The sequence below is a fragment of the Myotis yumanensis genome, unplaced genomic scaffold (genome assembly GCF_028538775.1).
Source record: "Myotis yumanensis isolate MYYU_CA2020_CCGP unplaced genomic scaffold, mMyoYum1.0.hap1 SCAF_8, whole genome shotgun sequence".
NCBI classification, from domain to species: Eukaryota; Metazoa; Chordata; class Mammalia; order Chiroptera; family Vespertilionidae; genus Myotis; species Myotis yumanensis.
Window position 1 is genome coordinate 54,581,211 of NW_027223759.1, and position 23,476 is coordinate 54,604,686.

A 23,476-nucleotide genomic window follows, 5' to 3' on the forward strand; every position below is an offset into this window, starting at 1 on the left:
CACATCTCAGGAGAAGCAATGTAGGTGGGGATGCAGTGGTGTAGAGGGAGGATCCGATGCACTCAATACCGCTGGGAAGGGAGGAGGTAATAAGCAGCCAATAATTCACACCTTTTCTCCACCAAGCGATTGACAAACACCCCTGGACTGAATGACTAAAAAAGTGAGCTGATGGCAGTCAAGGGCCCATGTATACCAAATCTTGGTTTCTGCACTGTTACAAAAAAAAGAGAAGATAGTTCCTGATAGTATGTTCAGAATTTTTGGACAAAGACACCCGATGAAAGGAGGATGTTACCTAAGTGTTATTATTACTTAAGACTTGACTCCTGTCATGATATAGATCACAGCCCTAGACCGAGGCAGTCACTGACACTAGATTTCCTAGCAGCGACGCTGGCCAGTCCATTTCCCCCTTGTGCGAAGGTTGCAGGGCTCCAGTCTCAGGAGCAACGTCTGTTTGTTTTCAGGAGCCTGTTGCCACAGCCAGTTAAATAGAGGTGATCTCAACCAGCAGGCGGAACCCCACACTTGACATTTCTCAATTAAAGTGAGCAAAGATTGACTTCTTATTTTTGTTTACAGAATTATGCAAAACTCATTCCTGGAGCTACAGTAGGGCTACTTCAGAAAGACTCTGGGAACATTCTCCAGCTGATCATCTCCGCCTATGAAGTATGGTACTTTACAGTTGGCTTCTTTTTTAGGGGGTGGGGGGTACTTGTTGGGTATTCAAAAACTGAGATGTGTTTTAGGCAGTTAACTACACTTCTATTTGTTGGTAGAGAGAATGCTTATTCAGAGAAAAATCTCCTTGCATGAATGTAGCCAAACTATACATTTTGTTCATTCTATTTGCAGATATTCTTCCTGAGAGGTGAGGCTGAAAGTAGAAAAATCATACACCTGATTATAAAGCTGGGGTTGTTTTTATAATAATAAGCAACAACAAAATTTTAATTCTACTGAAAAGGATCCATGAGTCATACAATTAAGCTCCCCTCTTCTCTGCGTGGAAAAGAGAGAAAGAGAGAGAGAGAGAGAGAGAGAGAGAGAGAGAGAACAACTTTAAATTGCCAGCTCCACAGGCTTAGTGAGATTACCTCATAACTCAAAAACACAAAGCACACCAGGAACAATGCCTTTGTGGATTCTCTGCTTTGGGGAACCAGAGGAATCCTCCATTGGTTTTATAGTTTTGCATATATACATTTTTTTTGCCTTGACTTTGTTAATTAGTACCTGAGAACAGAATTCCTTCCTTAAAGTAGGATATATTCCTACAGAGTTGCTAAGTTCTCTTTCTTTGTTCCCATTTCATAAATCAGTTCATCAGTAGTAGATGGCCAATTGTCAATTGGCTTTTATTTTGGTTCCTAAATATTGCCCCCCTTTCTTGCCTTTACTTACAAAGAAAACACACACACACACACACACACACACACACACACACACAATGATAAGGACAGGAATGAGACAAGAAAACTTTTAGAAAGCACTAAAGCTCTAATATTTGCTCTGGACAGCAATTACATAATACCTAGTGAACAAAATTCTAATTTTCAGTGTTTTAATATTACATCTAAATTCCATATGCACTCTGTGCCAATACTTAGCAAATACTGAACCCATGTTCCCCAACTAAGTGACATTTTGGAATCATCTGGGAAACCTTTAAAAAACAGGTGTGTCCAGATGTCTCTCACAGACGTCTTAGAAGAATTTTAAGGGAAGAAGAACTTTGTATTTTGAAAAAAACTCCCCAATTATTTTGAGATTACCCCATCAATTTTGAAACTCACCTTGAGTGGGAAAAGCAAAATATTCCTTCTCAAATACATTTCCTCAGAGAATTAAATACAGATATGTCCATTAAAATTATAGGATGGGGTTTTTTCCCGCACTTATATTCTCAGAAACATCAGTTTTCTTAGCTCCCATCAAAAATTTATCACCACATTAGCTCATGCTTGAAATTCTTCCAAACAGGAAAGCTTGTCAACAAAATACTAAAAAACCTGCCTTGCCTTTATGCAGTAATAAGAGTTTTAATGTGTCCAACCCAATAAAAATCACATAGCAATCCTTCACTGAATTAGAACACACATTTCTCTTTAATCCGGCATTCTCAAAAGTGCTGTCTACTAGCATTTTCAAAGGAACTAAGCAAAAACTGTCCAAAATATATCCCCCTCCTGCCTGACCAGCCTAGTCCATGTGCCTGCTCACTCTGTCAGAGGTTATGCCTCACTATGGTCCCAAATCACTCACATAACTTACAGTGGCGTTGAAATCAAGGCATCACACATTTGAAGTGAATCTCCTGACTTTATTTTACTATCTCAAAACTACAAAGAAGTGTCTATTCTTCTTACCCAAACAATCTTGTTCTGGAGTTACAACTGAAACTTCGTGATTCCCTGGATGAAGTATGCAGCAGACGTTGGCACTAGTTTAAACTATTTTTCTGTTCCAGTATTTTTTTAATGTATTCTAAAAGGACTTTAAAATGTGGGGATCCTTAGACTGGATTTCTTTCCAGTCTATAAAGAAAAGAGCAGGAATGAGAATATGTTGAGAGAAAACAGGAAACGCTTCTGCCTCACTTCTAGTGGGGCAGCAGCAGACAGATTGTGTGTATAACTAGTGATTACAAACTTCAGCTCGATATTTTACGGTGCCATGTTGACATAAAAAAAAAAAAAACCTTAAATACCAGATGTGTGTTAATTTGACTATCATCTGCTAATTTCTTTCCTTCCCTAACCACATAGTACAGTGGTTCTCAACCTTCTGGCCCTTTAAATACAGTTCCTCATGTTGTGACCCAACCATAAAATTATTTTCGTTGCTACTTCATAACTGTAATGTTGCTACTGTTATGAATCGTAATGTAAATATCTGATATGCAGGATGGTCTTAGGCGACCCCTGTGAAAGGGTCCTTCGACCGCCAAAGGGGTCGCGACCCACAGGTTGAGAACCGCTGACATAGTAAAAGCTTCTGAAATACTAATGCTCCCAAGGCAAGTTCCTCTCCTGGCATTTAAACTCCAGCAGGAAAGTGACTTGGTTTGTTTTCTTTCGCCTGGTTCATAGTAGACACTCAACAATTGAATGGAGAATATGATAAAATATATAATTAAACATGGATGTCCTTTCTTTGGGAAACTCACATTAAAATATTCCTGGTGAAATTTGCGACGTGATATTTCAATTATCTAACGCTGAGAATTCCTTCATTTGGGGCAGATTATGTCACCCACTACTCCTAATTGCTGTCATCTACAGACTTTTAGGTCGCATCCCTCATTTCTCATTTAGTGCTTGACTCACTGGGCCACTCACTCTCTTTAGCACTACTCCTGTCTATTTTTTAAATTTTATTTATTGATTTTAGAGAGAGAGGGAAAGGAAGAGAGAAACATCAACATGTTGTTCCACCCATTTATGTAGTCATTGGCTGACCTCTGTATGTGTCCCAACTGGGGATCGAACCCACAACCCTGGTGCATTGGGACGATGCTCCAAACACCTGAGCTACCCAGCCAGGGCACCCCTGTCTTAATTCTTGATGATTTGTGTGTGTGTGTGTGTGTGTGTGTAAAATCTTTCCCATATCTGGCCTCTCAGTTTCTTAAACTCTGTTCCAACAATTACCTTGTCCCCTTGCCACTTAATTACTTTCTCATGCCTTTACTTTTTGTCCTACCTTAAACCTTGTCATTGCCAATTAAATCTCAACTGCATGCAACCCATCCCTGATTACCACTTCTTATTTTTTCAACTCACACCTGCTAGTTCCCTTAATATGTCTTTCAACCCATCAGAATCTTTAATTAATTGACCCCTACCCTCTCTTTACAGTTCCTCATCCCCTTGATGTTCTCTCTTGCCAGGAACCCCAGCTTAAATTCAATCATTATGTTCACTCTTTAGACACACCTTCAACCCCTGTGCTCATTATTGCTTCTTTGAGGTTGCTTGGCCAAACATGGTCCTGATTAAATACAACTCACGACTCTCAGCTGTCACTCATGGCTGAATGGGAATGCAAAAAACATACCATCCTAACCAGTCTCACTTTAAACTCAGGTTTATGGGTGGACCTCAAGCAGGTCCCAGCAACCAGGCTGTATCTCTGTAGCATACATGCAAGTACTGTAGAGATGTCTAAGAAGTCAAGTTGATATGTTAGCTGACAATTCAGGAGACTGAACTCTCCCAAACATACTTCACTGATAGTTTTCTCCTTCTAAACTGATGGTAATTCCATCCTTCCACTTGCTAGAGCCAAAAAGTTTGAAATGATCTTTGACCCCGTCTTTCTCTGACACGCCAATTTCATCCATCAGGAAATCTTGTTAGCTCTATCCTCAAAATGATTTAGAACCTGATTCAGTCACTGCCTCCTCTACCCTTATCCTGGTCAGAGCCACCATCTTCTTCTTTCACCTGAATTATTGCAAAACCTCCGAACTGCTACCTCCAATTTTCACCTTTTGTTTCCTACATTCTGTTTTCAACAAAACAGCTAGAATATTCTTTTCAAATTATAAAGTCAGATCATATCACTCTTCTGTACATAGCCCTGTTTTCTCATTTTACGTAGAAAGAAAAACTAAATTCTTTCTAACAGCCTACCAGGACTCTATCAGATCTGTTCCTCTCCACCCCATTACCTCTCGGACTTCACCTCCTGTTACTGTCCTCCAACCCTCTCCAAACCCAATTCTCCTTGCTGTTCTCTGTTCTCAGAGCAAATCAGACATACTCATGTCTTAGGGTCTTTGCATGGACTGTACCCTCTTCCTGGAATACTCTTTTTACGGTATCTGAGTGGCTAATTTCTCCTCACTTCCTTGAAATTCTTAGCAAATCCTGACCACTTTTTAAACATTGCACCCTACAACCCTACACACACTCGCTTAATCTTCATTATCCCATTCTAACTTTTTTGCATAGCATTTATCACCTTCTAGAATGTTATATAATTTTCTTATTTACTATGTTGTGTGTGTGTGTGTTTTTTTCTGTTTTCCCATACTGGGATAGAAACTATTTCAGTGGGTTTTGTTTTCCAAGCACCTAAATCAGTGTTTGGTACATAGTGGACACTCCATAAATATTTTCTGAATGAATAAACATAAACTATAACTAGTTGAAATGACACAGATTTAAAGACTATATTTAAATGCTAATTTGATAGAATTTAAAATCTTAAGACATGATGGAAATAATCTCTAGGACTGAGAAATGACACTTTAATATCTGTGCATATTTTGAAAAGTTAGCCTATGTCCACTGATAATATGAGGAAAATAAAAAGGCAGGGAAGAGGAGTGACTTAGAATTTATAGTCAGCAACTTAGAATTTGGAGAAAGACAAGGTAATATTACTATGCAGGTGGCAAAATTGTACTTGAGGAAAATTTGAAGCTGAATATGCTTTTGAAATCTGAGCAATGAAGTGGGTATAAGAATTCAAATCCTTTTAGATGAACACAAGTATAACTTAATTCATAATATTTTATAATTTGTTTTATTTTTAATAATTGGGATTTGTCTCCCAAATGCAGACTTTTTAAAATTAAAAATGTTTTTTCACCTACAGTTGACATTCAATATTATATTAATTCCAGGTGTACAGCATAGTGGTTAGACATTTATATAAGTTACTAGAGGCCCGGTGCACGAATTCGTGCATGGGTGGGGTCTGGCCAGCCCACCCCCATGGGGAGGGGCCACGGGCAGTTGGCTGGCTGCCCCCGCCCCTGATCAGGGTGTTGGGGGCCAATTGCAGGCCGGGCTGGCTGGGGGGTAGGGGGCACGATTGGGGCCCAGATCTGGCTGGTTGGCTGCTGCAGTGCGTGTCATAACCACTGTTTGTTCCGGTTGTTCTGGTCGTTCCACTCTTCCAGTCGCTGGGCTTTTATATATATAGATGAGTGATTCCCCTGGTAAGTCTACTACCCACCTGACACCATACTTAGTTATTGCAATATTATTGATTATATTCCCAATGGTGCACTTTACATTACCATGATTATTTTGTAACTGCCAATTTGTACTTCTTGATCCCTTCACCTTTTTCATAAACCCCACACCCTCCTTCCATCTGGGGACCATCAGTGAGTTCTCTGTATTTATGAGTCTCCTTCTGTTTTGTTTATTCATTTATTTTGTCCTTTTAGATTCCACACATAAGTGAAATCATATGGTATTTGTCTTTCTCCGTCTGACTTATTTCAGTGAGCATAATACTCTCTAGGTCCATCCATGTAGTTGCAAATGGTAAGATTTCATTCTTTCAAGTAATAGTTCATTGTATATATGCACCACTTCTTTATCCGTTCATGTATTCACAGACACTTAGTGCTTCCATATCTTGGCTATTGTAAATAATGCTGCAATGAATTAGTGTTTTGAATTTCTTTAGATAAATACTCAGAAGTGGACTTTCTGGATTATAGGTAGTTCTATTTTTAATTATTTGAGGAACCTCTATACTGATTTCCATAGTGGCTGTACCAATTTGCAATCCCATCAACAATGCACAAGGGTTCCCTTTTTTTCACATCCTTTTCCACAACACTTGTTGGTTGACTTATTGGTGATAACCATTCTGACAGGTGTGAGGGGATATCACATAGGTGTTTTAATTTGCATTTCTATAAATATTAGTGATGTTGAGGATCTTTTTATATGTCTATTGGGCCTCTGTGTGTCCTCTTTAGAGAAGTATCTATTCAGGTCCTCTGCCCATTTTTTAATGGAATTGTTTGGAGGTATTTTTTGGGAGGAGGTGGTATTAAATTGTATAAGTTCTTTATATATTTTGGATATTAACCTTTTATCAGTTGTATCATTGGCAAATATCTTCTTTCATTTGGAAGGCTGTCTTTTGTTTTGTTGATGGTTACTTTTGCCATGCAAACACTTTTTAGTTTGATGCATTTAGCTTATTTTTTCTTTTGTTTCCCTTGCCCAAGGAGATATATCCAAAAAATATTACTAAGAGCAATGTCAACAAACTTTTATTTTGTAAGAGAAAGAGGAACAGATAAAGTCTGAATAGTAACACCAACTTTCCCCAAACCAACAGGTCTCCCTCTGCCTTTTTTGACATTTTTCCTCCTGAAGAACCTTGCCTTTATCTCCCCCTCTGGTATAACCTATATGCTTCATATCTACTCTTCCTCTCTTAAATCTATGTCATCACAATACCAATCAGCCCAGTTCCTAACTCTCGTGCCTCAGGCCAGGATGAAGGCATCAACATTCCAGCTTTCTAAACTCAAGGGTTCCAATCCCCTCCACTGGTCTGGTCTGCACAAGCCTTCCAGGCAATTCCCTTGCAGCTATCTTTTCTGTAGATTGAGCCCTAGCTTAACAGCTGCCAGAAATGCTTCCCAAGGGTCTAAACTCCTCTCTCCAAACTGCAGGGCTCTTTGTTGTCTGGTGTCTCTCATAACAGTTGGAGTGTTGACTTGGCCTGAGCCCCTTTGTCTTCATTGTGTCTCATTCCTGGCTTTGAGCTTTCTCTTTTCTTTGCTGTCCTTATTTTTTAATTCTTACCTGAGGATATATTTTTAATTGATTTTTTTTAAGAAGCAGAGAGATGCCCTGGCCAGTTTGGCTCAGTGGATAGAGCGTCAGCCTGTGGACTGAAGGGTCCCAGGTTCAATTCTGGCCAAGGGCACATCCCCTGGTTGCAGGCTCGATTCCCAGTAAGGGACATGCAGGAGGCAGCTGATCAATGATTCTCTCTCATCATTGATGTTTCTATCTCTCTCTCCCTCTTCCTTCCTCTCTGAAATCAATAAAGAAATTTTTAAAAAAGGAGAGAGAGAGAGGCAGCGAGAGAAGCATTGATGTGAGAGAAACACTAATCTGTTGCCTCCCATCCTCACCCCAAACCTGCAATCTCTTGGTGTATGGGACAAGGCTCCAACCAACTGAGCCAGCCAGCCAGGACTGAGCTTTCTCTTTTCTGATCCCCTAGCCTGAGATACCATTGTCAAGGATTAGTCTTCTAATACTTCAGCCTTCACTGATCACTCTCTTTTCTGAACTGTCCAAACTCTCATTTGTATTATACTATTTTTTAAGTTAATGCACAATAACTGACATTGTATGTTACCTGCTTCACTTGGTTTCATCTTGTTGTTTTCAGTAAGATGGTAATCATCTTGAGGGCAGAAATCTGTACTTATACTCATTCCTCCACCCTGACTCTACACTAAATGTAAAATAGGACTCCAATATTGCTTTCAAGACAGTTTCTCCCACATTTTAATATCTCTAAAATTGGGATGCGTTTTATAATTAACTAGAGGCCCGGTGCACGAATTCATGCACAGGTGGGGTCCCTCTGGGTGGCCTGCAGGGATCGGGCAGAAACCTACAGTCCGATGCTGCCTGCAGCTCCTACCTGCCACTCCCACTCATCCCGGCCCCACTGTGCCTGCCGCAGGCTTGTGCCCAATAAGTCCCATGAACCCTGTATCTGGCACCCTCCCAAGGGGAGTGGCCTGCACGATTGGGCTGAAACCAGCTCTTCGACATCCCCCGAGGGGTCCCAGATTTCGAGAGGATGCAGGCCAGGCTGAGGGACCCAACCGGTGCACGATCAGGCCGGGGAGGGGCCATGGGAGGGCTCCAGGGTGTATCCAGCCCATCTTGCTCAGCCCCTATCAGCTAGACCCCAGCAGCAAGCTAACCTACCGGTCAAAGCATCTGCTCCCTGGTGGTCAGTGCACATCATAGCAACTGGTTGACCAGTTGACTGTGTCCCGAGTGGTTGAGCAGCCTTAGCATATCATTAGCATAGTACGCTTTGATTGGTTGTTTGGTTGTTCTGCTGTTCAGTCTATTTGCATATTACCCTTTATTATATAGGAATATTACGCTTTGATTGGTTGTTCTTCCGTTCGGTCTATTTGTGTATTATCCTCCTATTATATAGTATTGTGTCTTACAAATGCTGTCAGCTGGGCAGAAGTCACACCTTTGTTTTCATTTCCTGCACGTGTGCGCACTTGGCCATAACTGTATATATTGTTATTCAATTTGTGAAGTGCACTCTTTGTACTATAAATGTTGAGAAAAATTGCCATTTAAAAACATCTTTAAAATTATACACTATGATTTGATATTAAAATGAAAAGTTATTATATATGCAGAAATGTACCAAAACAGAGCTTCAGGGTATAAAATTGATATTAAGGAAGCAAATATTCATTGTTGGAGGAATGATTGCAATTCTGTATTCTTTGAAAAGCAACAACCCACTTCTTTATGGGACCTGAAAAATGATGATACAAGAAAAGGAAGCTGTTGTTACATTTTGTTGCTGAGTACAAGTGAAAGAATTGCCTCTTATATGTCAAACAATGCAACTCAGGGCTGGAGAATTTGCCAGATCCCTGAGAATGTATAAAATAATTTTCAAAGCAATGATAGACTGATGGCATTGATTCATATATTGTGCAGAATGATTCTGAGGTATTTTATCATAGTTTGTTATAAAATAATGTGTTTCATAATTAATAGCATCTTAGATTTGATAAAATACGATTGTGTATGTATCTTACTCACTTGATTAATGATACTGTGCATTTCTTTTATACACAGTTTAATTTTATTCATTTGTAGTTTAGTAAATACAATTCTCAGATTCTCTTTTTGGCTGTGTTTTCTGGTTGTGACTTCATCTAACTCTTTATGTCTTAATGAAAGGAACTCCGGTCTGAGGTGGAACTGGAAGTATTAGGAGACACAGAAGGACTCAACCTGTCCTTCACGGCTATCTGTAACAACAGGTCCTTCTTCCCACAGCAGAAGAAATGCTCCCACATGAAGGTGGGAGACACGGTAGGTACATGACCAATAGAAGGTCTGAAAAAAATATTCAGACAAGTCAGAAGTTACCTTCATGCACTGAAGCTGCACTTCCCCTTTCAACAATTTTCAAAGCAATTGTCAAAGATTTCCTAATAAATGCTTTTTGGCAAAGATGATCCCCATGTGGCTTTGTTTCCCCCCCATACATTTTGGTGGCTAGAAGGAGATAATTAGTATTTTCTTTTCCAGGCTTCATTCAACGTGTCTGTGAGTATACCAAACTGCGACAGAAAAAGCAGGCACATTATCATAAAGCCTGTGGGGCTGGGAGACACCCTAGAAATACTTGTCACTCCAGAATGCAACTGTGACTGCCAGAAAGAAGTGGAAGTGAACAGCTCCAAATGCCACGATGGGAATGGCTCCTTCCAGTGTGGGGTGTGTGCCTGCAACCCTGGCCACATGGGTCCTCACTGTGAGTGCGGGGAGGACGAGATGAGCACAGATTCCTGCAAGGAGGCCCCGGATCACCCCTCGTGCAGTGGAAGAGGCGATTGCTACTGTGGGCAGTGCATCTGCCACTTGTCTCCCTATGGAAACATTTATGGGCCTTACTGCCAGTGTGACAATTTCTCCTGCGTGAGACACAAAGGGCTGCTGTGTGGAGGTAGGCTATGTCTAAATCCACCTTACTCTGCGCCTGAGCAAGTATTAAGGAGGGGCTCTTCCTCCTTTGAACCTTCCACAGTTGCCTGGGCATAGTAGGTGCTCAATAAATATTTGCTAATCAACTGAATGGGTTCATCTTTAGACCCAAGGTAATGATTTTTTTTTCTGGTTCTTACATTCATTTAGAGTGAGATCTCTGCCAACTCAATTTGCATGTCTATTATTTCCCTAAGTAAGTAGGTAAAAGATGGAAATGCCTTCTCTTTGGTTATTACACAGATTCCACAAAACTGCATGTGATTTGAACTCCATTATCATCCAGACTTTTCTGGATCAGACTGCTGGGTATCTGACCCAACTCTAAAATATTACTTTGGAAAAATTAAAAGTAAGGCTGCTTAAGGAGCATAATGCCAAGGACAAAGGACACACAAAAACTAAATGGACTTTCAGGGCCTTCATTCACTTTCACAAATATTTACTGAACATCTATTATGTGGTAGATACAAAATTAGGGTTGGGGTATAATAAAGATGAATAAGTACAATAAGGTTATGATAGGGTAAAAATGAAAATTACAGAATTTTTTGAAATTGAGAAAATTTTAAAATAGCAGAAATACTTGTTTCATATCTTTTGTAGATGCAAAATCACTTTAAGAATATATTATACCATATATAACATGACTACTACATAATCATCCTGATGTATATACATATATTTAAGTATAATCTATTAAGACAAGAATGACAAATGTGTTTATATACTTTAAAATGGTATACATTTGTGTTACAGTTGAAATAGTAACTGCTGAACTTAAGCTTTCATGGCTTCCTTTTTCACATTGTCTGAGTAGGCAGCTTTTCAAAACAGAAAGCCATTATCTTCAGAGAAAACTAAGCAAGTTATGTTTTCAAAACCACAGGGTCAGGAACATATAAAAGAGACTGATTTTCAGGGAAAAAGCCCTGAGAAAAGAAGCCTCAAAGAAGCCTAAGTTCTTTGAAAACCATGTGATACCCTTAGAAGTGTACCTATGTTTCCTTTCTTCGCTGCTGCTGTTACTAGCAATAGATGCCTCTGCAGCTGCCTTCTTTCTTCCCCTTAGAGAGTGAAAAATGTAGGGTCTGTCTAGATTGGGACACATTTCTCTTTCTTTTCATTGAAAGGTGTATTTCCTTACTTAATGGATGTGGTTCCAAACCCACAACAGTTGGTTTCTTTTCACAAGATGCACACAGGACACAGTCTAAAGCCAAAGACCATCACCATGTCTTGGAAGGAGTATTTTCAGCAGAACCCCAGATTGCATTCCTACTAGACATCTTTTGATAAAATATATGCTCAAAACATTTGAAATTACCTTTCAAAAATCATTAAGTGTAAGCTAATACAATGTAATAGCAATGCTAACCCCACGTATATTTCACCTTAAATCTTAGATCGAAGAGATCTAGGACAGTAATAATTGCTGCACTGTGTTCAGCAACACAGTTCTTCCAGTGTCTTGATGGGTTTTTATTTTGTTTTGTATCATGCCTGCAAACAAAAAAAACTAAAAAAATTTGACTTGATCTATGCATTATAGTTCACAAGGTCAGTCTGACAACAGTACCTCCCTCTGTATCAGATACAGTGATTGCTAAAGAAATTCTATTCAGAAAATACAATTATTTCTTCAGTTGGACTCGCAGAACTTCACCAATGCCAATTGCCTTCATACTTTGGAGTACTTTACGATTCTCAACCATTAGTGTTTCTCAAAAGCTATTTTGTTTTTTTGTCACATCATAAAGGATGTTTGTTACTCTATTATTAGTAATTTCCCTTATAAAAAAAGGATACTAAAATTAAGTACAATTATTCAAATTCAACAAATAATTATGGAGTACCTACTAAGTGCCTGGCCTTGTGAATGGATGCTCTGTTGTTTGTAACAGAGCCCTGAATGTGCTATAGCTTCACTTGTGTAGACCTCCCTTATTTTACAGCTGCTATACTCTGCAATGGGCTGCTTCTCTGAAGGCTACTATCACAATGTTCTTTTTCAAGCCCCTTTTCTCACCCATCTGTAAGCACTCACAGATACAGAACGCCACTGATTTTTTTTCCTTGCCCAAATTCCACTAGTCTTTTGTATTTTGATTCTAGGAGATTGGAAACTCTAATGATATTATAGTAAAAAACAAACAAACAAAAAAAACAAAACAAAAAAAACAACTTCCTGCCATTATGCACTTTTAGTTATCAGCCAACAGCATTCCAGAAAGATCCATTCCTCCAAAAAGAGCCTGATAAAATTTTCTTGATTTTTGGTTATCATCTTTCTTCTACATGAAACCATTATAAAGTTTTTGTTGTGGTCATGGTATGAACAGGTATTTAAGATAATCAGTTGTAGTGAATATCAATTAGCAACTTTTGTGAGTAGGGAATGGTTCTGGAAGGCCCCCAGAAAGGAGGGTTTCTTAACTCTGAACAGAGCTCTTGAAAGGCTTTCTAAACCTCTGCCAGCCGATTCTTACATGTGATGATACACTTGGGCATTCCCAAAGCCTTTGGAGATGCACGTTTCACTTGACAGCATTTATAAATCATATTAATTTTTCAGGATAAACTTCACTATAGAAATCTTTCCCTATCATGAAAGTAAATTTCTTCTTTTGCTGAGGAAGAAACAAAAAACAATTGCAGTTTAGAGGATAACTTACATATAAAAGTTAAACTAATGGTTTGGCCTAAATCACCTAACTATTCTTAGCTTTGAATTAATTAGTTCAATTATGAATTAAATAGGTTATGAAATGCAGTTGGAGTATGTCTTAATGTCATGGATCCCGCTAAATTTCATCTCTTAATCTTTCACTAGAGAAAGATATGTATTTTAATGTGTATATAGATCTATAAATATGCTAGTATATTATATATATTTCAACTCTTATCTTTCATTGGAGACATATATCTCTTTTGTGTGTGTATATATGTTTATGCATATATCAGAATCCAACTTCCAAATTTTTGTGGCTGTCTCCTTTGTTCTATGATTTCCTACTTCATATCTCTTACGCTTAACGCCAGGTCAGCATGGGAGGCACCAAAAAACACACAAGCCCATTATAATAAATACTTTATTTGTCACTTTATAGTATTTCATACGGTATTATGTGGCCAGATCCAAAAGGAGCTTTTCAGGACTGGATGAGCTGCTTGCCTGTAGCAAGTCTCCAGCCTCATTCTTCAATCTGTCTCTGTCCTGAGCTTCTGCAACATCCTCTCATTCCCCTCTTACCTTTGAAAGCATCCTTTTCTCTGATTGCATTTTAAATTCTGATGCTCTCCAGGGATTGTCTCACTCCATCTGCATCCCCTCTCCCCGATTCACAACTTCAACTGCCATGTAGCCTTAATGGATCCCAAATCACACGCTTCAGGTCCATATACATACATACATACAGTTGACTCTTAAACAACACATGCATAGGTCCATAAATACTGTAAATGTAATTTCTCTTCTTTGTGATTTTCTTAATAACATTTTATTTTCTCTTTATGTATGAAGACACTATGTCGTACATATAACATACACAGCAATTGTTGATCAACTGCTTATGCTATCAGTAAGGTTTCTGTCTAGTCAACAGTAGGCTATTAGTTGTTAAGTTTTGGGGGGGTCAAAAGTTATACGCAGATTTTGACTGTGTGTATATGGGAGGGTCAGCACTACCCCTAATCCCCCTTTTGTTCAAAGGTCAACTGTATTCAGTTGCCTACTAGGATGTCACACAGGTTGCTCATACTCAACAGAATGAAAAATGAACTCATTTTGTCCCCACTCAAAACTTCTCCTCCTCCCCAGCTTCCGAGCAAACTGTTCATTCAATAATGAAGCATTACTCTATGCCAGGCACTGGGGATAAGACAGAGCATAAGCTAGTTTCCATTCCAGGTCAGTGAAAAGCCCCACTATCCAGCTAGCAGCCCTGTCTGGTCACCTGCTATCCCTCTATCTCTTCCCCTCCTCTTCCACCCAGCACTGATGGCACCCACACCCTAAACAATCCCCTGGTTGCACACCCTTTCCTCTCCATTCCCAAAGATGCAGGGTCTCATATCTTCCCAACTGGTTTTCCCGTCTCTAGTTTGACCCTCTCTACTGATGCCAGGACATTTCTAGACACATATCTATCTGTTTAGGTCTCTCCCCTACTTAAAATTCCATAACTTTTGGGACAAAAGTTCTTACTTTAGTCCATAAAGCTTTCCATGATGTGATTTCTGACTTTTTGCAGACCTTTCCCCCCTCCCCTCCTGCCACACCTTGGGCTCTGTCTATATGAAACTACCTTGGGTATTAAGCAGGTCACAGGATTACACACTTCTGGTGTTAACCTGTTTTCTCTGCTTAAAATGCGTGTCATTGTCTTTTATATTCCTTCTACCTTTATCTTTCAAAGTCAGCTTAAACATCACTTCCTCTAAAACCTTCCCAGATCTCTAGTCTAATTTGGAAACTCTTCCCCATGAGTATAACAATGATCAGATTGTATTGTATTTATTAGTAGTTGTATTTATTTGCCTGTCTCCTAACACTAGTCCCGTGGTCGGCAAACCACGGCTCGCAAGCCACATGCGACTCTTTGGCCCCTTGAGTGTGGCTCTTCCACAAAATACCACGTGCAAGCGCGCATGTACAGTGCAAAGTTGACTTAAAACTTTAAGTAAAGTTTATTAAGTTAATTTTAGGGAACGTTGTGGAGTGAAAGAAGATGTAGTGTCGAGGATTGAGAAAGGTATGTTGAGATGGTTTGGACATATAGAGAGGATGAACGAAAGGAGGTAGACGAAACAAGTATACAAGAGGAGTGTGGATGGGAGAGTTGGAAGGGGTCGACGTCAGCGAACGTACCTCAATCAGATTGAGGATGTTTTTAGCAAAGGCCAGTTTAGGAGTACCCTAATTAAGTTAATAACAATGTACCTACCTATATAGTTTAAGTTTAAAAAATTTGGCTCTCAAAAGAAATTTCAATCATTGCACTGTTGATATTTGGCTCTATTGACTAATGAGTTTGCTGACCACTGAGACTATAAGTTCAGTGGCCTTGTCTTATTTAATTTTGTATCTTCGTTCCTTATACAATATTGGGCACATGATATATGCTCAATTAAAGTTTGTTAAATAAATGAATTTGTTGAGGACTCACTATATGTCCGCAGGACATCCAATGAGTGAATGCAGAGCCAGGAGATTGACACATTGTCTCACTGAGCACAACCATTGGAAATAGATCTTATTCTTTCTATTTTACAGATGAGGTTTTCATGATCATCGAGATTGAGGGTTGTAAATATGGGGTATTATCCAGGTCTGTCTTGTATCTTTATCTTATGGCACCCAAATCTAAAGGAAGATATTGTAAAAGCAATTATCTCCTTTCACCTGGCTATGAATTCTCTTTGACATAACATCAGGTAAGCAAGCTGGTCTTCAGTTGAGAGACCAGATCAATAAATAAATACAGTTAGCAAAATATATTTCACAAAATATATTTATACTCACTCCCTTCCCTCCCCCTGGACACACTCACTTTTTTCTCATTTTTTCCCCTCATCATTTTGACAGTGTTTAAGGGTAAACAGAAAAGATGGTGCCCCAAATCAGAAAGTGGTTTTGACAATAAAAAACAGCGTTTTGGACAATAAAAAACAGCGTTTTGCTTTACAGATAATGGCGACTGTGACTGTGGCGAGTGCGTGTGCAGGAGTGGCTGGACCGGCGAGTACTGCAACTGCACGACCAGTACAGACTCATGCATCTCTGAAGACGGGGTGCCCTGCAGCGGGCGAGGCGACTGCGTCTGTGGCAAGTGTGTTTGCACACACCCTGGAGCCTCAGGACCGGCCTGTGAACGCTGTCCTACCTGTGGCGATCCCTGCAACTCTAAACGGTAATGTCTCTACCTTCTTCAGGCCCCTTTGTCCGTATATTTCCTGATGATCAAAGTCATAGTGACATTTTATAAACTCAGACCTCAGATTGTTTTGTTGGATTTGGTCTCCACCAAGTATCCACCTGCAAGTATCACATAAGCCTGCCAGGCCCCTGAGTTCCTCAGCCTGGAACGCCAGTCCTTCACTGGCCTCTTTCTAGGTCCTGATTATCCAGGACCACAAGGTCACATTTCTGCTAGAAAGCAGCAGGGGAAGCTGAGCTGATGTCCCACACTGATAACATCAGATCACCTCTCAGTTACAAAGCCAGCCACACATAAGGAATGCCCTGGGGGTAGACTGACGACACCCACATTCAGTATTTTTTCAGGGGAAACAGATAAACTTCTTTCTTATCTAGAAGTTCACCTGATTCATTCCTATCTATAGACTCATGAAAGCAAAGAGGCAGAAACACAATCTTGGCTTTCAATTTTCTTCCTTCGTTACCACTCATGCTCTTTGGCTCCTTCCTTTGGTTATCATTCTGCATGACTATTGGGTATTGTGTTATCTTTTATACCATATGAACAACAACAACAAAAAAACAAAACACATTTTCTTATTTTCCAGTAAAGAAACTTTCTTTGGTTGACAGCTAGGTATTTTTGTTTTGTTTTGTTTTGTTTTGTTTTTTAGGGAGAGAGGGAGCAAGAGAGAAACATAGATGTAAGAGTGAAACATAGATGGCTGCCTCCTGCACACCCATTACCAGGGATCAAGCTGAAACCTGTGGATGTGCCCTGACTGGGAATTGAACTGGCAGCCTTTCAGTACACGAGACCATGCCCAACCAACTGAAGGCTGACAGCTAACTTCTTAATGGAAGTGGGACATTTGTAGGTTAAGTGAAACAAGTCTCCAAATTGGCTGTGTTATGACATTGCTGTGCATGATGTATTTTGCAGCAAACATGCTTAAACGGCTCATATTTTCATTAACTTTGGTACCCCAAATGATGGCATTTGCACTTCTAATGTAAATGAAGTAAAAAAAATCAACATTCGCCCTGACCGGTTTGGCTCAGTGGATAGAGCGTCGGCCTGTGGACTGGGGGGTCCCGGGTTCGATTCCAGTCAGGGGCATGTACCTTGGTTGCGGGCACATCCCCAGTGGGGGGTGTGCAGGAGGCAGCTGATCGATGTTTATCTCTCATCAATGTTTCTGACTCTCTATCCCTCTCCCTTCCTCTCTGTAAAAAATCAATAAAATATATATTTTAAAAAAAAATCAACATTCACTCAGTGGTATTCACCATTCAGGTGTTAGAACTTCTCTGTTACTGTGCCTGGACATATGCCAAGAGAAGGATGGGGACATAGACTTATTTGAATAGAATTTAAGGTAAAATGTCCTTTTAAGATGTTTCTTCTATTATTTTTCTATTTTGTCTTCTCTGTAAACATGATTCAATCTTAAATCTGATTTATAAGATAAGAAATTAATAGTGAAGTAGATTAAATTTGAGGAATCAAAGTGATCTTTGTGGTATTTGCATTAGTTTTAAGATAAGTCCATTCTTCCATTTATTCACTCATGCATTTATTTATTAAGTAGGTATTAAGTACCTCCTCTATGCCAGAAATCATGCCAGAATCAAATGTGTTGTATTCAAATGGGCATGCAGCGATGACAGAACCTGTTATAGTTTCTACCATTACAGGTGCTGAGAATCTAGAGGGAAAGACAGATATTTTTAAAAGTAATGATAATGAGTGTACTACAAATATCAGGGGAAATACTTTGTAAAAGTATATGATTGTCTAACCACTATCCTGTATATCTGAAACTAACAGAAAACATTATTGTAAGTAAACTATAATTTAAAAATAAAATTTAAAAAGAGCAAAAATAGTTATGATAATATCTGGGCTGACAGTTACAAAAGGAGCTATAAAGGGTGCTATATGGCAGGAACTCTATTTATGACAGGAGATAGGGCCCCCAGACCAGCTTGGGCAGCCATCAGTGAGATGCCCAAAGGGGTAGAGGTTCGAAGGGCTTCCACAATCTCCAGCAGCCTCCTGCAAAGCCACTGCAAATAACTATAGAACATAGATAAATGCAATATGCATGCAATGCAAGGAAACTCTCAGACAAGACTTCTATCCCCACTCCCACATAGATTACTTCTTAAGCTCTTCCTTTAGAGGAACTCGGAGGCTTCTACTACAAGGGAACTACCTGGGCAGGGTCATGGAAGACTTGTCTGAGGAAGGAGGTTTCAGCTGAGATGTGACAAGGCATGGGTGGGGGTGGGGAATGTTTCCAGCACTTAGAAGAGTGTACATGTCCATGGCCAGAGGAAGAGAGAGGCACCATGATGTTAAGCTCACAGTAAGACAACATTTGCTGTTTTGGGTTACTGCAAACACAATCTGTTTGTAGTGATTTTCAGCACAAGATAAATTCAGGGTCAAAGTTTTACTTTGCTATATAGACATCATTACAATGGCTTAATTCCTGGCCTATGCTTTGGGAAATACACTTTTCTATAAGTATTCATCTTTTATTCAAAAGCCTGCATTAATGCGCATCCAGTCTACAATCCTTACCTTTTGAAAATACCCCTATCGAGGCTTGGATGCATTCAAAAGAGTTACAGAAAAGTGAATCTTTAAAATAGTCATTCATGACATAGATGACTTCTTGTTAAGATACAGACCATTTTTGTTAAGAAATTCAGCCTTTGTCTACCCTTTAATTATATTTTAGCAGCCTAAACCCTTCCCAGGAAAAATATAAAATGGAAACATAGCGAAATCAAATACCAAAATAATTGGGGGATGGGGGGGTTGTTGACTTTTATTTTTCTAATTTTAACAATCATTAAAGATAATGGGATAGTAGCTATGATCAGGGCTGGCTCGGGGAACATTGATTACTGAGTGGAATTCAGCATAAAGCAGTTTCCTCTTGGACATCACCCAACTACCTTCTGAAAGTAACCAAAGGCACCGTCCTCTCTGAGACACGCCTTTAGCATGTACCACAGTAACAGCATTGAGCACTATCCCAGCTGCCAATATGAACTGATAAACTGTTGACTAATGTTTCCAGGAGCTGCATTGAATGCCACCTGTCGGCAGATGACCAGGCCCGAGAAGAGTGTGTTGACAAATGCAAACTAGCTGGTGTGACCATCAATGAAGAAGAAGGTTCTGCTTGTCTTAAATTGCTTTCCTTTTCTTTGCATAGTTCTTGAGAGGCACAAATCTGTGGTGGGCTTTCCAATAGCTGGACTTCATTTGCACCAGGGCATTCGTTGCCTCATATTAGTTACTAAGGGGAAATGTATTCCATAAGGCTAAACACCTGGTGGTTGGGGATACAAGACATTTAAAGTCACGGCTATTATATTTGACGTCACTGTGGGCAAGTTCACCTCTCCTTAACACAGCGGTTCTCAACCTGTGGGTCACGACCCCTTTGGCGGTTGAATGACCCTTCCACAGGGGTCACCAAAGACCATCCTGCATATCAGATATTTACATTATGATTCATAACAGTAGCAACATTACAGTTATGGAGTAGCAACGAAAATAATTTTATGGTTGGGTCACAACATGAGGAACTGTATTTAAAGGGCCAGAAGGTTGAGAACCACTGGTTTAACAGATACAACTGTAGAGAATTCCAGAATGCTATATTGTTTGAATTAGAAGGAAGATAATTGAAGAAATATCTAAATGTTAACCCCCAAGCCTGAAATTGTCCCCTATTATCCAATTGCTGTATTTCAAAATAGGACAAAGCAAGGTATACCATTGGCTTCCTGATAGAGCCCTCAGACACTGGGCAGTTTCTGATTACTGGACTGATTTTCTTCCTCTCCCCTCTGTATGCTCTTACTCCCAATTTCCAAATATGGGCTCTACATGATCATCTTTAATTCCCTGTTGTCTCACTCTCAAAATATGAGAAGGGCCTGTTACCTTTAACTGCTTAGCAAGCCCTGCTCTTGTTTTCACCTGTCATTTTAAAACATAATTACTTAAAATTATATCTTTCCTCATGGCAAATTGACATCTCAAATATTCAAATGGGTTGTATTTTAGCTGGGAAAAATAATTTGTGAACATTAAGACAAAGAAGATGACTGACTCCTCCCAAAAGGACAGTCTGGGGGGATTGGTGTTTCCCCCACCACACACTCTGCATTATCATGCTGCTCAGCTACAACGGCTGCTCTGCACGCTCTGCAGACGCCAACAAGATGCTCCCAGGCGAAGTGGCGTAATCAAGACAATAATTCATGACATGCTAGGATATGTATCTTGAATAGATGGAATTAAAATACCAAAATTAATCCATTTCCAAGAAGGAATAAGTTAGTGAAATTTACATTTTTTTTTTTGAAAATTACCTACATTGTTTCAAACTTGAGATCTCTGACTGTGCACCGTTGAATAACCCTAGGTGGAGGGCCATGATCGGTGCTCATAAAACCCCTCGTCTATGTTTTTTCTGGTAACTAAAAAAATATGCCAAATAGCCGTAAATTGGACACAATGGTGTATACCTTACGCCAATCCCGAGGTGAGATGCTGTGAAAGCACTGAGGCAAGCGGCATTTGTGGACTGCCCGGATTAGTAACTAGTACAAATCTCAGCATATCCTCCTGGCTTCATTTCACACCAACCATCTGGGATATTTACCAGATATTTCCAAGAAATGACTAAAAATTGCAGAAAATGCCCTGCAAATGACTAGAACCCTATGCAGGAGCAGCCGGAGAAATCTAATGTGCTGAGGGGAAAAGGAGAGCGAGCCTTGGAAACATGGAAATCGGGAACAGGGGAGTTACCATATTTACATACACAGTTTTCTAAGTACATTTTCATACGTGCTTAGATTTGAGGGGAAGACTACATCTCAAGTGGCATTTAAAATATTTGCATTATTATTTCTTGTGTACTTGACTACATTATCTTCAAAAGAGGGGAATGCAACTATTTCTAACTCAGAAATTAAAAACAATAATTGCATTTCTAATACTACTTAAAAGCACTAATCTCGATGAATTTGAGAAAAATATGTATTTGTTAACCTGTGAATTAAAAAGTCATTTTTCTAATGAGCCTGTTATAAGTCCTATTTCAAGTTACTCACCCAGTTATGTTATTGATCATATCACCTTGAAATTATCACAACATATTTGTTCTTCCATGGGGTTTTTATCAGCCCTTCCTTCGCCAGCTAGGACAGGGAGGGTAACGTAAGTATAACTTTATCATCCAAATAAATTGTTCCCCAGCTGTGCTGTCGTGACTTGTGCGAGCATTTCCAAGGACATGCAGTTCAATTTCATTCGACCCATTTTGCTGAAAGAGACATTATTCATCTACCCCAACATTCACGTACTCAGAGCTTTGTTGCTCAACCCGTGTTCCATGGGACTCTAATTCCCAACGTGTTAAATGGGAAACTAAGCACCCATGGTCATATGCATTTTGGAAATGGGAAGCTACACCTTTTGTTTCCTTAAAGAACTCCTGAGAGTTCCTATGCACATGACATTAAATGTACGTTGCAAATTGTCAGGAGAGGCAAAGGGAGGTTGTTGTATTTAAATACACTGTATTTTAAGTACGCACAGTTAGCGACCACAGAAGCCTTTTTTTCTGCTTGGGAAACTTCTTTCTCTGAGAACTACTGACGTGGCCCCGGAGCAGAGGTCTTAAACACACAGTTATCTTGATTCTGTGTTGCCGGCGGTTTAGTTTTCCACATTTTTCCTAGACTCCCCCCTAGACCCCAGGCTCCTCACCCCATTCTCACATTTCTTCCTTTTCTAAGTATGATTTCATGGACTGCCTGAGATCTTATTTTCCTTGTATTATTCTAGCACAGCACTGCTGACACTCATAAAGGTGGGGGGAAAAGAAAGGTCCATTTCTTATGAACAACAAAAGAGAACCTTAGCAGCTAATTATGCAAATCTCCAGCCCAAGCTGGACCCTTTCATTGCACATTCAATAATACCATTTTAATACCCAAACACTGTGAAGCGGGCCAAGTCTAAAGTCATAACCGTCATGAAAAGGAGTGGTGAAGTAATTAAAGCAAGAAGGGAGTCATGACTCAAAGGTCATATTAGCAGTTCCATTAAAACTTAAATAATCCTGGCCAAGTAAATTAAGCCTCCCTGCGCTTCGATGTAGCTATTTAAAAGAAAATAAAAAAGCAGGATTAATATTACTGAAAGGAGTATTATAAGCTATCCACATATTTTCTACCTGAGAATAAAATGTTCCATTAAGTAAACTCAAGAGGAACAGAGTGGGTTTGCGCTGTGGTGCTGGAGAGAGGGAGGGAAGGAAAAAAACAGTCCGACAGGAAATGGCATACTCCCCAAGGCTGGATGAATCCTAGTTCACCGAATGGTGTGGCAGAAGGATGTGTGTTGAAGGCCATCAAAAAATAACCAAAGTATGAATGATATACAGACAGTTCTGTTGGTATCAAACATAGGAAATAACACAAATTTCACTATCAAGTGTTGCCCAGAGGTTCCCAAACCTCTTAGTTAGAACCACCTTATTAAAAATACTATTAAGCAACTCACTCAAATACAAATGCCTGTGTATACCAATGACCTCCCAAATCAGAATGCCCAGGTGTGGGGCCCTGAAATCCATATTTCCAGAACTCACAGGTGATTTAGACAATCACAAACATTTAGGAATGACCAAATTTGAATGATTTGTGATTAGATTTCTTAATATTTCTGTGTGCATAGATGCTTCTAATGGATTCAAAAACACCTAAACCTATCATTGAAATCTTAGTAATAATGCTAAAAGTTTTACTAGTCTCTGTTTTAATAGGTAATACAGGCATACTTCTCACAGACCCTAATGTGAGATTTTTATCTTAGAGATTTAATGCAAAACAGCTTATATATTTCTGTCTTTCTATGATTATGGCAATGCTGAACAACAACAAAAAAATCCTATTATGTTTTTTT

The 23,476-nt window shown here is 39.5% G+C and overlaps 1 protein-coding gene across 3 annotated transcripts in view; it reads left to right on the forward strand.

Annotated features, from left to right (window-relative positions):
• The window catches only part of ITGB6 (integrin subunit beta 6), a 74,980-nt gene that overhangs the window by 38,024 nt on the left and 13,480 nt on the right, over window positions 1-23,476 (forward strand). For 2 of the 3 annotated variants that reach the window (XM_070422892.1, XM_070422894.1), the window contains 5 exons: window positions 586-675; window positions 9,741-9,875; window positions 10,095-10,512; window positions 16,240-16,462; window positions 19,566-19,663. In XM_070422892.1, the coding sequence (XP_070278993.1) occupies window positions 586-675; window positions 9,741-9,875; window positions 10,095-10,512; window positions 16,240-16,462; window positions 19,566-19,663 (964 nt within the window). The remainder of the gene's footprint in view (window positions 1-585; window positions 676-9,740; window positions 9,876-10,094; window positions 10,513-16,239; window positions 16,463-19,565; window positions 19,664-23,476) is intronic. The other variant, XM_070422893.1, reaches the window with a different exon arrangement.